The 13,340-nt window shown below is 41.6% G+C and overlaps 1 protein-coding gene across 7 annotated transcripts in view; it reads left to right on the top strand.

The window, feature by feature from the left end:
* cacna2d1a (calcium channel, voltage-dependent, alpha 2/delta subunit 1a) overlaps positions 1 to 13,340 on the top strand; it is a 101,071-nt gene that overhangs the window by 46,844 nt on the left and 40,887 nt on the right. For all 7 annotated transcript variants that reach the window (XM_039791758.1, XM_039791755.1, XM_039791757.1 and 4 more), the window contains exons 5-6: positions 2,898 to 2,933; positions 3,647 to 3,782. In XM_039791758.1, the coding sequence (XP_039647692.1) occupies positions 2,898 to 2,933; positions 3,647 to 3,782 (172 nt within the window). The remainder of the gene's footprint in view (positions 1 to 2,897; positions 2,934 to 3,646; positions 3,783 to 13,340) is intronic.

Raw genomic sequence — 13,340 nt, 5'->3', positions numbered from 1 at the left:
ATTTAGCCTATTACCTTTAAAAAAAACTCTTCAGTGTTATTTGACACTCCTTAATGATCTTTTCCATTAAAAGTTTCCATTATTCAACATCTTGCGTGCTGTGTTGCACTGAGAAAACAGGGAAGGAAATATCCTTTCTGGGGATACATTCATTTATCACTACATTGCTCATTGAGTTTGATATTACTTTGGCCCTGGATGCCTGGCTAGTTAAGGTAATTAATTTTTTGGTTAATGTTGCAGGGATTTCTGTAATACCTGAATCAATTAAACATTTCCCCAGCATTGTAACTAGGTATATGGGGTGATATAGGGACTGAATACTAAGAGCATAAAGTCATGTTCTCTGGTACACAAGCTGTGTAGTTTTGCTATAGATATGCCCGAAGCTCAGCGCTCTGCTCAAATGTACTAAATTCATCCTGATATGTCCTCTGTTTGAACCTGTTAGTGTTGTTTCTGAGTATGTACTAAGGTCTTTAGTGGCTTCAGAGATTTGTATTATTTTGATAGAGATAAGAGCTTTGCAGGGCCTGTCGCCTGTTGACAGATATGAATCTCATCACTGGGCAGCACTAGCATTGTTGTTGTTGTTGTTGTTGTTGTTGTTGTTGTGTTAGAAAGAGAATGTGATGGTCTTGTATGTGTAACCCCAGCAGAGTGTAACTTCAGAAAGTGCTGTGTCTGCCTCAGCCTCTTTCACTCAGCCCTGCATGAACCTGTGTGTATTTTCATTGAACACAGAGCATATGTGTCTTTTTTGTGTACTGTACAGTGTTTCCTCTATGTTGATTTGACTGTGGCGGCCCCCCACGGCAACATTTCTACCCCCCACGGTATCAGAAATAGGGCTGCATTGTTAGAGTGCATGTTGGAGAATGGCGCGGTCACTCGGCAGAAATAGGGGGGCGGGGGGGGGTTCAGACCTGCCCCCACTGCTAAAAAAAAATCCTAAAGGAAACACTGCTGTATATCAGCCTTTAGCATTGGCCAAAAGTCTAATGTGAGTGCACGTTTGTATGTTTCTACAAAGGATAAAAGCTGCCTGATTTTATGCCGGTCATAACCTACAGAAATTATTTTAACTTGGGATGTGGGCATCCTCTCAAGTATTTGCATATACTTTAATTACTTGAACTAACACATCCATGGTTTGATGCACAAAGTAGGCCTTCTCAAACATGTATACATATTGGATGGATTTGTATCATAGTAAATCATTTGAAATACCAACTGGAGCATTTATGTTGTGTTTATGCGCATGCGTCTGTTCTCTGTCACCTCTGATAACTGGGACACTACTACTGGGCACCTCTCCCTGCTGAGTTTAAACACTTAAAAGCTGTGACAACTGTGTGCCTGCTCAGTGTAATATATTGCCTTTGGCCCTATTTACACTTGTTATTAGAATACAAGCTGTATCCAGCTTCTCTAAACAAGTCAATTTGATGACATTGTTTGTGTTTAATTCTGCATTTTGGTACATCTTGTCTGCATTATGATTTGATCTCATGTTTATGTAAGAGTGGGTTTGAAGGTGGCACTGTCAACATGGCATATATTTGCAAACATTGAAGATTATTAAATGTGATACTTCACAACCCGTATTAACTTTCATTTGAGAAGAAAAAGGTCATTTTTTACGACTCCATTGACAGAACAGTGTTTGGTGCTGCTTTGAATGTGAGGGAAAAGCACCATAACTTTTTTCAGTGAGTGGATGGCATATTGAATGCCTTTCTCCATCTCTCACACATCAAGTGTTCTTGCGAGTAGTAGCCTCCCCTGAGGGGTGCAGGGGTGTGACCTTTAGCTTTATCGTCACTTCTTAAGGTGCACATTGTCTGCAGTAACATGACCTGACAAAGAACATCATGGGGCAGTCTCCTCTTATCAGTGTATATTTTTGATTGCATGTACATATCAGTATACGTGTAAGTGCACTACACCTACTCTTTGCACAAATAGTTTAACTTGCACCTCTCCTGATATATCTAACTCAACAGAAACAAAACAGAGAGCAGATGCTAGCCTCTGGCACAGAATACACAATGTAATCGCCTATTGTGTGCTAATTGCAAACGTTTTAAACTAAGGTTACAGTGGCAGGAGGAGTCACCGATCCCTCCAGAATTGGTAGGCAGTTGGTGGGACTCAGTGAAACAGCTCTGTGGCTCCAGGGCATCCTTATGTCAGCAGCTAGGCTAGCTCGTTAGCGCCCTCCTAGCCTGTGTACTGACAGGAAGCCCAGCAGTGTGAGAGCAAAACAACACCACTTACTTCACTGATCCTCAGTGTCAAACACACACTGCTGCCCTGCAAGGAAATATAGATTCAAATTGCATTCACAGTTGCAGATGTAACTGAAACAAAAACACAAGTATGATAGCTTTACTTACTTCATGTCATCTTTTTAGATTTGATTACAGACATTTTTAAAGGAGGATCTTTAGCATCTGCAACAGTCAGGCAGTTCATCCATCATTTTCATTCCATTTGATCTTTTTTCGTCCTTGTTATTCCTAACAAAGAAGTAAAAAAGGAAATTTAGTATAAGAGACACCGAATAATTAGGTAGGATTTGATATTTGATCAGGTAGGACACATTTTGGCACACATTTTGAGACTTATACACTGAGTTGTGGATTTTAGCAGCAAATCTTGTTTTTGCTTCTCACCTTCCTGCAGTGATGTATAAGTACACTCTGGGTACACTGTGACATCACTGTTGGGTGTGGTCACCAGTGCAACAAAGCCACTCTTACCCACTGTGTTAAACATTCAAACTTTCAACCAGAGAGGGCAGTAAAATGCTGTTTTGTTTTAGCCTGGTATTAAGTTACTTTTCAAAGATATGTACTGTGATTCATTGCTCATCTTTTTCAATCTCTTTGCAGGTCGACAAAATGGTTTACTACAATGCCAAAGATGACGTAAGTGCAACTTGATCCCACTATTTTGATAATTTGTCAGTGTAATTAGAGATACAAATTCTCAAATAAAACACTGCAAGCAATCCATATCCAGTCCTCCAGAGAGGACATGAACCTGATCACAGGTTTTATTGATAGCCTGTAATAATCTGTGAAAAGAAGTCACTGTATGTGTGTAGGAATTAATTATGTTATATCCATACTTTGTGAAGGTATACATGCACGTATAACCAGTTGCCTTCATGCATATCACCAGTATATATTTTGGGCCCCATCATCATAAACACATGAGTATGCTTGAGACATTGAATGCCTCCCCTGGCCTCAGACGTCATCTGTCTGCTCTCATAAACAGGGATCATCATCTAATGCCCCTCCACTGTCCCAGTGGGAAGGAACCACACACCCACAGCACACTAATGTCACTCTGTATTTGACTGACAACCGCTCTCTATTCTCTATCCCTCTGGACGCCTGGGTTTATGTTTCACTTCCTACAAGTTTTAAGTTTCTCAATTTCGATCTGTCAGTAGTGACGTATCAGTGAACGCCCAACATTGACACCTTGTCATTCACAGTAACGACAAACTGCATAAACAGTATGTTTACAAACCGAGGGAGCACACACATGCACAGACCCCCTTAAGCCATACAATCCTTTGCAGGATAGTTTTGAAACTCAAGGCTCTGCTGTTTTGTCCCTTTTTGTGCAGCTTAATCAGACAGAGGATGGAAAGGGAAGGAAGAACCGATATCTTCCTGATGATTTTGAGATAGACCCCGACTTCAAACGACTCGTCTCGTACAACACCACTGCCGTCCACATCCCTACGGACATATATGAAGGCTGTAAGTTGGAAACGCACATACACATGCATAGTAGAAAAAGGCGTACAGTAATCTGTCTCATATCGTCCACACATCCCTCTATTATAAATAGTAATACACTGTAACCACCGTGTCCCACCTTGCTCTCTTTATCCCTGTCATCACTATGTCCAGTATTTACAGCACGTTCCCATGATGCAGAGCTAAGCCTCCCAGCGCTGTCTGTAGTGTAGACAGTTCCACACCAACGCCAGGCCATTCTAGTCTATATATAGCTCAGATGCCAACAACCCAATACCCAGCACACTTTAGCCCCCTCTTTATACTGGTCACCAGCTGCTCCTTTCCCCTCCCGTTACCGCTAACCTCGCTGACCTCTCGGGACAGTTGAACAGAAAGTCAGTGCCTCAGTCAATGATAGGTTTTTTTTTGTGAGTGCTTTGTACTTGCTTGAAGCTGTTCTCAGTTATTTTGGTGTGTTTATCACAAATGTACATCCATGCTTTTCTTTTGTCATTGCTTCTTTTACTGTGTTAATTTTTCTTTGTCATTGTTTTCATTATAAACAAAGTGAATATTGCTGTAGGGATTGCATTGTTGGTCTGTCGGCCAGTCCACTGCTTTGGCCCAGACTGATGGATTGAATCAAAATCTCTGCAGATTATTTGTATCTCTACAGTTATTCCCCTGTCTTTTTCTCATAATGCTTCCATGAGTCGTGAATGTCTAGACAACTGTTGCATAGAATGCCATGAAATTTTCCCATAGATGAACCATAATGAATTTAGTGATTCCCTGACATTTTATCTAGTGTCACCAATATGTCAAAATCTTTACTTGCAAAACTGATGACACTCATTAGCCTCAGCTGTACTTGTTTAATGCTAACTAGCAAATGTTAGCATGCTAACACACATGGTAAACAGTATATCTGCTAAACATCAGCATGTTAGCATTGTCATTAAGAACATGCTAACATGCTGATATTAGCAATTACCTCAAAAAACACATAAGTACTTTTTAAGCACATCCATTTATCCTAATGCCATTTGAAAACAGCACAAGCTTCCGTGGAAGAGATAAATATACTAATACATGGGTGGATGACTATTTACAGAAACCGGAACACTTGCCCACATGCACACACACAAACATGTCCTCGCGGTTAGTACACACACACACACACGCACACGCACACACACACACACACACATATAAGGATGCAGACATGTCTTGATACGCACAGAAACATACAGTACAAGTCATGTCCTTCAATGCAGACACACTCTCATACCATACAAACACACACTTAATATGGAGGGTTGCATAAAGAGGACACAGACAGACAGGCTATGGGAACATAAAGGGAAGCTTGTGATGCAACAAAAGAGTGAATATTAAATTAGAAGTGACGTGGGATCTGATAAAATAATCCTAATGAAATGTAGATCAATCCAGCGAAACACAATGTCTGTTCAGAGAAATCTAGTATAGCAACATTACAGCATTGGCCTCGCACGCTGCTTTCCTTATACCCGGGCATGAGCTAATTGCCTCGTTGCCATTGATTGAGCATTCAATATCAATTTCAGTAATGATCGTCACACTGGGCTTGCTAAATGCAATGGACTCAGTCACATGACTTTAATGTCCTTACAGAGTGAGTAACTCCACATAAGTTGGACTATAAATGTGCAGAGTGACGAGCCTCTGAGGCCTCTGACTGTGCAGATATTTTTTGTCATTGCCAAATGGCCAAATGCACTCAGTTATTTTTTACAAGCAACAGTTATAATAATCAGGGGGGTGTTGGAGGAGGGGGTTGTTCCTTGTGTGATTTATCAGTTTGTCTTTTGCTCTCTTTCTGTAACTATACTGTATATGGCCTTGCATTCTTTCTTGTTTATGGCAGTTCTTTTTATTACAATAATTCTATAGTTTCTACAGTAGTCTGTATGCAGGATCCCAATTGGATGTTTTTCAAAATGTACACAATTTGTTATTTACATGGTCCCCAAACCTCCACCATACAGTGCAATCGGTTCAATAAATGATTTATGAGCCAGGATGATGTAAAGCCTGTAACGTCATTAGTGTTTCCCAAACTGCCGGGGCTATCTGCTAGTAGCTAACATCAGCGGTAGCTAGCATGGATGTGTTAAGAGAATGGTAACACTATACATAACTATATGCCTACATAACATTACTACAGACAGTGATTACATCCCCTTGGTTCTCTCAAAACATCCATTGTTTATTTTGATAAGCATTACTAATTAATACATGCCAAAGTCAAGTGTTACAATGAACATTGTTGTTAACTGTTTAACGACAATGAGAAGCTCTGTTCACGAAACTGCAGGCTAACCTAGCGCTAGTTAGTAGCATGTCGTAATGATTACATCTCCTTGGTTGTCTAAATACATCCATCGTTTATTTAGATAAGCATGTAAACGATCAGGAACAATGAAAACACAATGTTTAAAGTTAGTGAATATTTTATACAATTTTTATTATTTATTTTATTTAATTACATTTATATAGCGCTTTATCATAAACACTCAAAGCACTTTTGGGGGGGGGGGGGGACTGCTCTCTGACACCACAAATGTGTAGCACCCACCTGGGTGATGCACGGCAGCCATACCACGCCTTACGACGCCAGACGCCAGAACGCTCACCACACATCAGCTAGTTAGGGAGGGGGAGGGGGGAACATATTTTTAGTGGTGGGGGAAATCGGAGAACCCAGAGAAAACCCACGCAGACACGGGAGAACATGCAAACTCCACACAGAAAGGCCTGGATTCGAACCCAGAACCTTCTTGCCCAGAACCACTGGGCCACCGTGCTGCCACAATGAAACGGCGAGTTTGTGAGTTCGCCACGTCTACCACGGATGTATTAAGAGAACGAACCATACTTGTAAGAGACACGAGAGAGAAGCTCATGAACGAGCATGTTGCTACCGGTTGCTACAACAACACAAACAAACTGTTGCTATTGCACATGTCCATCGTGACGTCACGGGCCAGTCAACGCGGAAGATCCGAGCGCCATGATTGCTTTATGCACTTTTGAGCGCTTTCATTGGAATGAACGGGGCTTCCTGCCGAACGCTGTATGCAGTTCTCTTAATACATCCATTCCAAGGACGGGCTGCCACTCTGACTGTCAGCGTGTGTGTGTGTGTGTGTGTGTGTGTGTGTGTGTGTGTGTGTGTGTGTGTGTGTGTGTGTGTGTGTGTGTGTGTGTGTGTGTGTGTGTGTGTGTGTGTGTGTGGGTGGTTCCTCCTTCTTCAGAATTGCTTTTTCAGAATAAATGGAAACATTTTGACATTTTGTGCTTGTTATGATGTTGTACTTCTGTACAAATATAACTGTGTGTGCGCGCGCGTGTAGAAGGAGACACACATACTGAGACACGCCCTGGTTTTCTATCTTGTGTGGAGGTGGAGGAAGGACTGGTTACTTGATTAGAGGACTTTGTCTAGACAAGGCTGGTGTCCTTGTGGCTTTTACTGATGCTGAAGGAGAGATGTGTCATCAACATCATCTTCTTTTTAAATTGCGCTAGACTTCCTCCGCAACACCCACCCCTTTTCATACCTTTCTCTTTCTCTTTTTCCTCTCGTTGTTTTTTATTTCCTTACCCCTACCTTTACCTTACCCCTAGTTATTTTGCCCTTTTTTCATTTCTCCTCATCGCCTTGCTCTCTTCTTCCTTGCCATCCTTTTCCTAAACAGCTCTACCCCTTCACCCTTGATCACTCCACCCTCCCCTCATCCCTCGCTCCACTTTATTAAGCATATTAATAGTAAGGTGTGTGGAGACAAATGTGCTACTGTCTTTCTCCCCCGCATTAGTCCTTCTGATTGGAATCCATTGTCCCTGCTGATCCAGTGTGGGTGGTCAGACTGGGATTCATTATCGTGTTTACGTGTGTGCGTGCATGCACACTAGAGATGAATCAGAGTTTGTCTGTGTGTGTGAATGTGTTTGAGAGAGAGAGAGGGGAAGAAACACCTGGGGTGTGAGAATCGGCATGTGTGTGTCACATCGCATGCACCTACTGTATGGATCTCATGGCTGCGTATGCGTGTCTTCTCGCTCATTGGGCAGATTGGCGTGTATGCGATAAGTGGAGATGAGGGGAGGGCGTCGCGGCCTTGGCAGGAGATCCTAGGCTCGTCTGATGCCCGTTTGCATCAACACTGTGTGGCACGTGTCAGCCCGAGACACACATACTCTGTGACGTGCTGAGATACTGTGACACTGTGTATGTGAGCGTGTTTGTATCGAAGTCACGGCCCCTGTGGCAAAGTGTAGAAAAAGATTTTTATTTTTTTGCACTCTTATGCCACTTGATACATGTCCTATTTCGTGAGGCGTATAAAAAAGGCTTGACTGGGAGTAATTGCTCTTGATCGAAAGGCAGCGGAGATTACTAAATGGGTTTTGCTCACCTTTATCACCTCAACACCTTTCTCATGCTACAGAAATAAATAAGTACGTGTGTGCTGGTATCATTTCTCCCCATAGCCGCTATGAGTGTTGCGTGTCTCTAAATCTACACCTTCATCGCCTTGTTGATTTTCACAAATACATATAACACATTTTCACATAACTACACTCAAGTCATCACTCCTGTGGCAATACCAAATGATCACCTATTTGTCAGATGGTCTTCACACATCACTACCATAGGCACACACTTATATTTACATCACTGGAATTGAAATGTGATTCACTTCTGCTGTTTTTAACGTTTCCTTCTTTTCCGTCGTCTTTAATTCTTCAGCCACTCATGTGTTTGTAAAGGCAGGACCCGATTTTAAGGTGCGATTTAAGCATCATGGCTAAATAGATACATTTGGATTGAGTCTATCCCAGTCAGGATCAACTGGGTGTTGACATATCATACAATGTTGCTGCTTACAAGTTTACAACTAAAATCTAGACTATTGATATCGCTTAATGAGAGAAATCAAATTTTTCAAAAACATCTAAAAACATGAATGAATGATTGGCGAGAATTTGTGTTACTGAGGAATTTAAAAGTGCTTAACAATGCAACTCTTACAGTGCCTTGCGAAAGTATTCGGCCCCCTTGAACGTTTCGACCTTTTGCCACATTTCAGGCCTCAAACATAAAGATATAAAACTGTAATTTTTTGTGAAGAATCAACAACAAGTGGGTCCCAATTATGAAGTGGAACGAAATTCATTGGCTATTTCAAACTTTTTTAACAAATAAAAAACTGAAAAAGTGGGCGTGCAAAATTATTCAGCCCCTTTACTTTCAGTGCAGCAAACTCTCTCCAGAAGTTCAGTGAGGATCTCTGAATGATCCAATGTTGACCTAAATGACTAATGATGATAAATAGAATCCAGCTGTGTGTAATCAAGTCTCCGTATAAATGCACCTGCTCTGTGATAGTCTCAGAGGTCCGTGTAAAGCGCAGAGAGCATCATGAAGAACAAGGAACACACCAGGCAGGTCCGAGATACTGTTGTGGAGAAGTTTAAAGCCGGATTTGGATACAAAAAGATTGCGCAAGCTTTAAACATCCCAAGGAGCACTGTGCAAGCGATAATATTGAAATGGAAGGAGTATCAGACCACTACAAATCACAATACAATGAGAAGACTGATCAGAGATGCAGCCAAGAGGCCCATGATCACTCTGGATGAACTGCAGAGATCTACAGCTGAGGTGGGAGACTCTGTCCATAGGACAACAATCAGTCGTATACTGCACAAATCTGGCCTTTATGGAAGAGTGGCAAGAAGAAAGCCATTTCTTAAAGATATCCATAAAAAGTGTCGTTTAAAGTTTGCCAAAAGCCACCTGGGAGACACACCAAACATGTGGAAGAAGGTGCTGTGGTCAGATGAAACCAAAATCGAACTTTTTGGCAACAATGCAAAACGTTATGTTTGGCGTAAAAGCAACACAGCTCATCACCCTGAACACACCATCCCCACTGTCAAACATGGTGGTGGCAGCATCATGGTTTGGGCCTGCTTTTCTTCAGCAGGGACAGGGAAGATGGTTAAAATTGATGGGAAGATGGATGGAGCCAAATACAGGACCATTCTGGAAGAAAACCTGATGGAGTCTGCAAAAGACCTGAGAGTGGGACGGAGATTTGTCTTCCAACAAGACAATGATCCAAAACATAAAGCAAAATCTACAATGGAATGGTTCACAAATAAACATATCCAGGTGTTAGAATAGCCAAGTCAAAGTCCAGACCTGAATCCAATCGAGAATCTGTGGAAAGAACTGAAAACTGCTGTTCACAAACGCTCTCCATCCAACCTCACTGAGCTCGAGCTGTTTTGCAAGGAGGAATGGGCAAAAATGTCAGTCTCTCGATGTGCAAAACTGATAGACATACCCCAAGCGACTTACAGCTGTAATCGCAGCAAAAGGTGGCGCTACAAAGTGTTAACTTAAGGGGGCTGAATAATTTTGCACGCCCAATATTTCAGTTTTTTATTTGTTTAAAAGGTTTGAAATATCCAATAAATTTCGTTCCACTTCATGATTGTGTCCCACTTGTTGTTGATTCTTCACAAAGAATTACAGTTTTATATCTTTGTTTGAGGCCTGAAATGTGGCAAAAGGTCGAAAAGTTCAAGGGGGCCGAATACTTTCGCAAGGCACTGTAAGTGCATTAAATTGCTGGAGAGTTGACATGTGTTGATGTTGGGATGTAGGAGCGAGATGTGTCTTCTGGTCTTTAATGGAAAATAATAAGAATGACATGCGCCACTAGTATGTGTTGCCCCAAATGCTTAGGGGATTATTTTAGTTTTTTAGGGAGACTGTATTTCAGTGCTGTGTAAATGCTTACAAAAAGGATGCGTCTGTGCTCATGTCACAATCAGTAGTGAGTGGCAAAGTATCATCGAGTACAGGGCCCCTTCTGATACAATGATTGCAGGTTCTCACCACTTCAGCCCCGACCATGTAATTACTTTCAAACGCACAGGCAGTTTCAGCCACCAGCTAGCTGATGACAGAGAACACCACAGGGCATCGCTTGGCAAGACACCGCGCAGCTTTTCCATCCTCACCAGCGTCATCCTCATCACTCACTGCCAGAATCCTGTTTGATTTGTTTTTGAAAGCATCTACATGCCTCACAGGGAATATTTAGTAGTACCAGTAGTTTTGTTTCCATATTCAGTTCCCATGTCTTATCGCCCCATGAATCATTCTTTTTTTTTCATGTCTTCACTTGTGATTTTTTTAATAGAGTGATTTATGAAGCTGGCATGGCTGGGCATTGCTGAATATATTATCATCTGAAGCAAAGATATTTCAGTCCTCATTTTGAGTTGTTTTAAATGGTGACCACTCAATGTAGCAACATTTACAAACCTCAAATAGGTCCAACCAGAGTCTTGCAGGTTTGCGAGACCAGACCCAGAAAGCTCAGTACTGTAACCAACCCGTTACCGTTATCAATTCTGGACCTGACCCAACCTGTTAATAAAAGACTCACAACCAAACGTATACCTGTAATTTGTAGACTTAAGTGCGTAGTCACACTGCCATTTACGGTGCTGAATTTCAGTGGACTCACTACTGGGGTCAAAGTAAATCCACAAAAAAAATTTCAGGTCAAGTTCAACTTTTTTGTCACACAAATTTGCACTGTAAAGCAGTAGCAAGGTGTCCAAATTATAATAATTTCCCCTGTTGGCTAATAAGCGCAACTGGTAGTTTGCAAATTTGCTTTTTTTAAGTCTTTATTTTAACTTTTGCAGTAACTGTTTGGTTTGTTACATGTTTCTGACACTCAATCCAGAATTCTACCCTTTTATGTTTGTTGCATTATTTCATCAATTAAAAAAAGTTTTTATTTAGTGAAAGTACGTACAATCCGGAGAACAAAACTGCATACGGAGAAAATAGAAAGAAGCTAAAGCTATTGTGACTGACAGGCACTAGCATGCTCCCGACTTGCAATCCGTTAGCTTGTCAGCTCCAGTATTCACAAACTAGCCTTGTGAATCCCTACGTCACCAAGGTGGCCATAGCTGTTAAAGGTCCCGTGACATGGTGCTCTTTGGATGCTTTTATATAGACCTTAGTGGTCCCCTAATACTGTATCTGAAGTCTCTTTCCCAAAATTCAGCCTTGGTGCAGAATTACAGCCACTAGAGCCAGTCCCACAATGAGCTTTCCTTAGCATGTTCCATTTCTGTGTCTGTAGCTATTGAGGAGGAGAGAGGGTGGGGTGGGGAAGGTGGAGGGTGGGGGTGTGGCCTTGACCAACTTCCACTTTGCTTGTTTGAAAGCCATGATGTCTCTCTCTCATGGGTGGGCCAAATTCTCTGGGCGGGCAAAGCAGAGAAAGGGGAGGTAACCTTTCTCCTTATGACCTCATAAGGAGCAAGATTCCAGATCGGCTCATCTGAGCTTTCATTTTCTTAAAGGCAGAGCAGGATACCCAGGGCTCGGTTTACACCTATCACCATTTCTAGCCACTGGGGAACCATATGCAGGCTGGGGGAACATATCAATGTTAAAAAGCCTCATAAAGTAAAATTTTCATGCCATGGAACCTTTAAGATAATGACTGTAAAGGTGGAAAAAAATGCTGCACACTGGAACATGTTGTTCATTCATTGCCCGTTTTTCATTTTTTTTCCTTCTCATGGCGGGCCCACATTTGATTTGATTTTTACCCTTACCTATATGTGGTAATATGTACATGTCTGTACTAGGATTGGGCATCGAGAACCGGTTCCAACTTGGCATCGTTTAAAAATTTATGATTCCAATGAAACCGTTTCTTTATTGGAATCGTCTGGAATCGTTTGGAAAATTTGGTTTGGAATCCGATCATTGTTTCCAAATTTAACATGAGCAAGTTTTGGTTTCCGTAGCGGCCACTGTACTTCCAGACACTTGTTGTGTTGCAGCCAGTAAAGTGGCGCTCTAAAGTGTGGCTAAACAAGCCCAGTGAAACTGTAAATCACCATTGAATTGAAAGAAAATTTTCCTCTTATCTGTGAAATATGTGACCAGTTTCAACTCCACCCCTTAAAGAATTGGAATCGATAAGAACCGGAAATCGAAATGAAGAATCGGAATTTAAATCAGAATTGTTAAAATCAAAATGATGCCCAACCCAAGTCTACATGTACATGTTACATATGGGTTACGCGTAGGTTACATGTTACACAAGTCCTGCACAATTGCTCAGTGCCAGCTGATTAAAAGTAATTATTCAAAGAAAACCACTGCCAGTGGCTTCCTTCCCGCTCTTCTATATTTCATCTCCTTTTTTCTCTGTTCACTCATTATGTTGTTCATAGACATTGCTTTATTATTTATCATGTAGTGTTTTTCCACCCCTGAAGAAAAACATGTTTACTGAAATTCTTTTAGGAATTGGTAATATCCACGTTTGTTGCTCTAAGTATACAGACACACAAACACATGCACCCTCCCCTCCAATGTCTCTCAGGCCATGGCACCACACCTTACAAATAGAGCTCACTGGCACTTGCGTTGCTGCTGTGATACTTATCATTTCTTCCTCTTATCATGGTGAC

Source organism: Perca fluviatilis, chromosome 23, assembly GCF_010015445.1.
Source record: "Perca fluviatilis chromosome 23, GENO_Pfluv_1.0, whole genome shotgun sequence".
Taxonomy (NCBI): domain Eukaryota; kingdom Metazoa; phylum Chordata; class Actinopteri; order Perciformes; family Percidae; genus Perca; species Perca fluviatilis.
The sequence above is the reverse complement of the archived record's forward strand: the minus strand, read 5'-3'. Positions and strand labels throughout refer to the sequence as shown.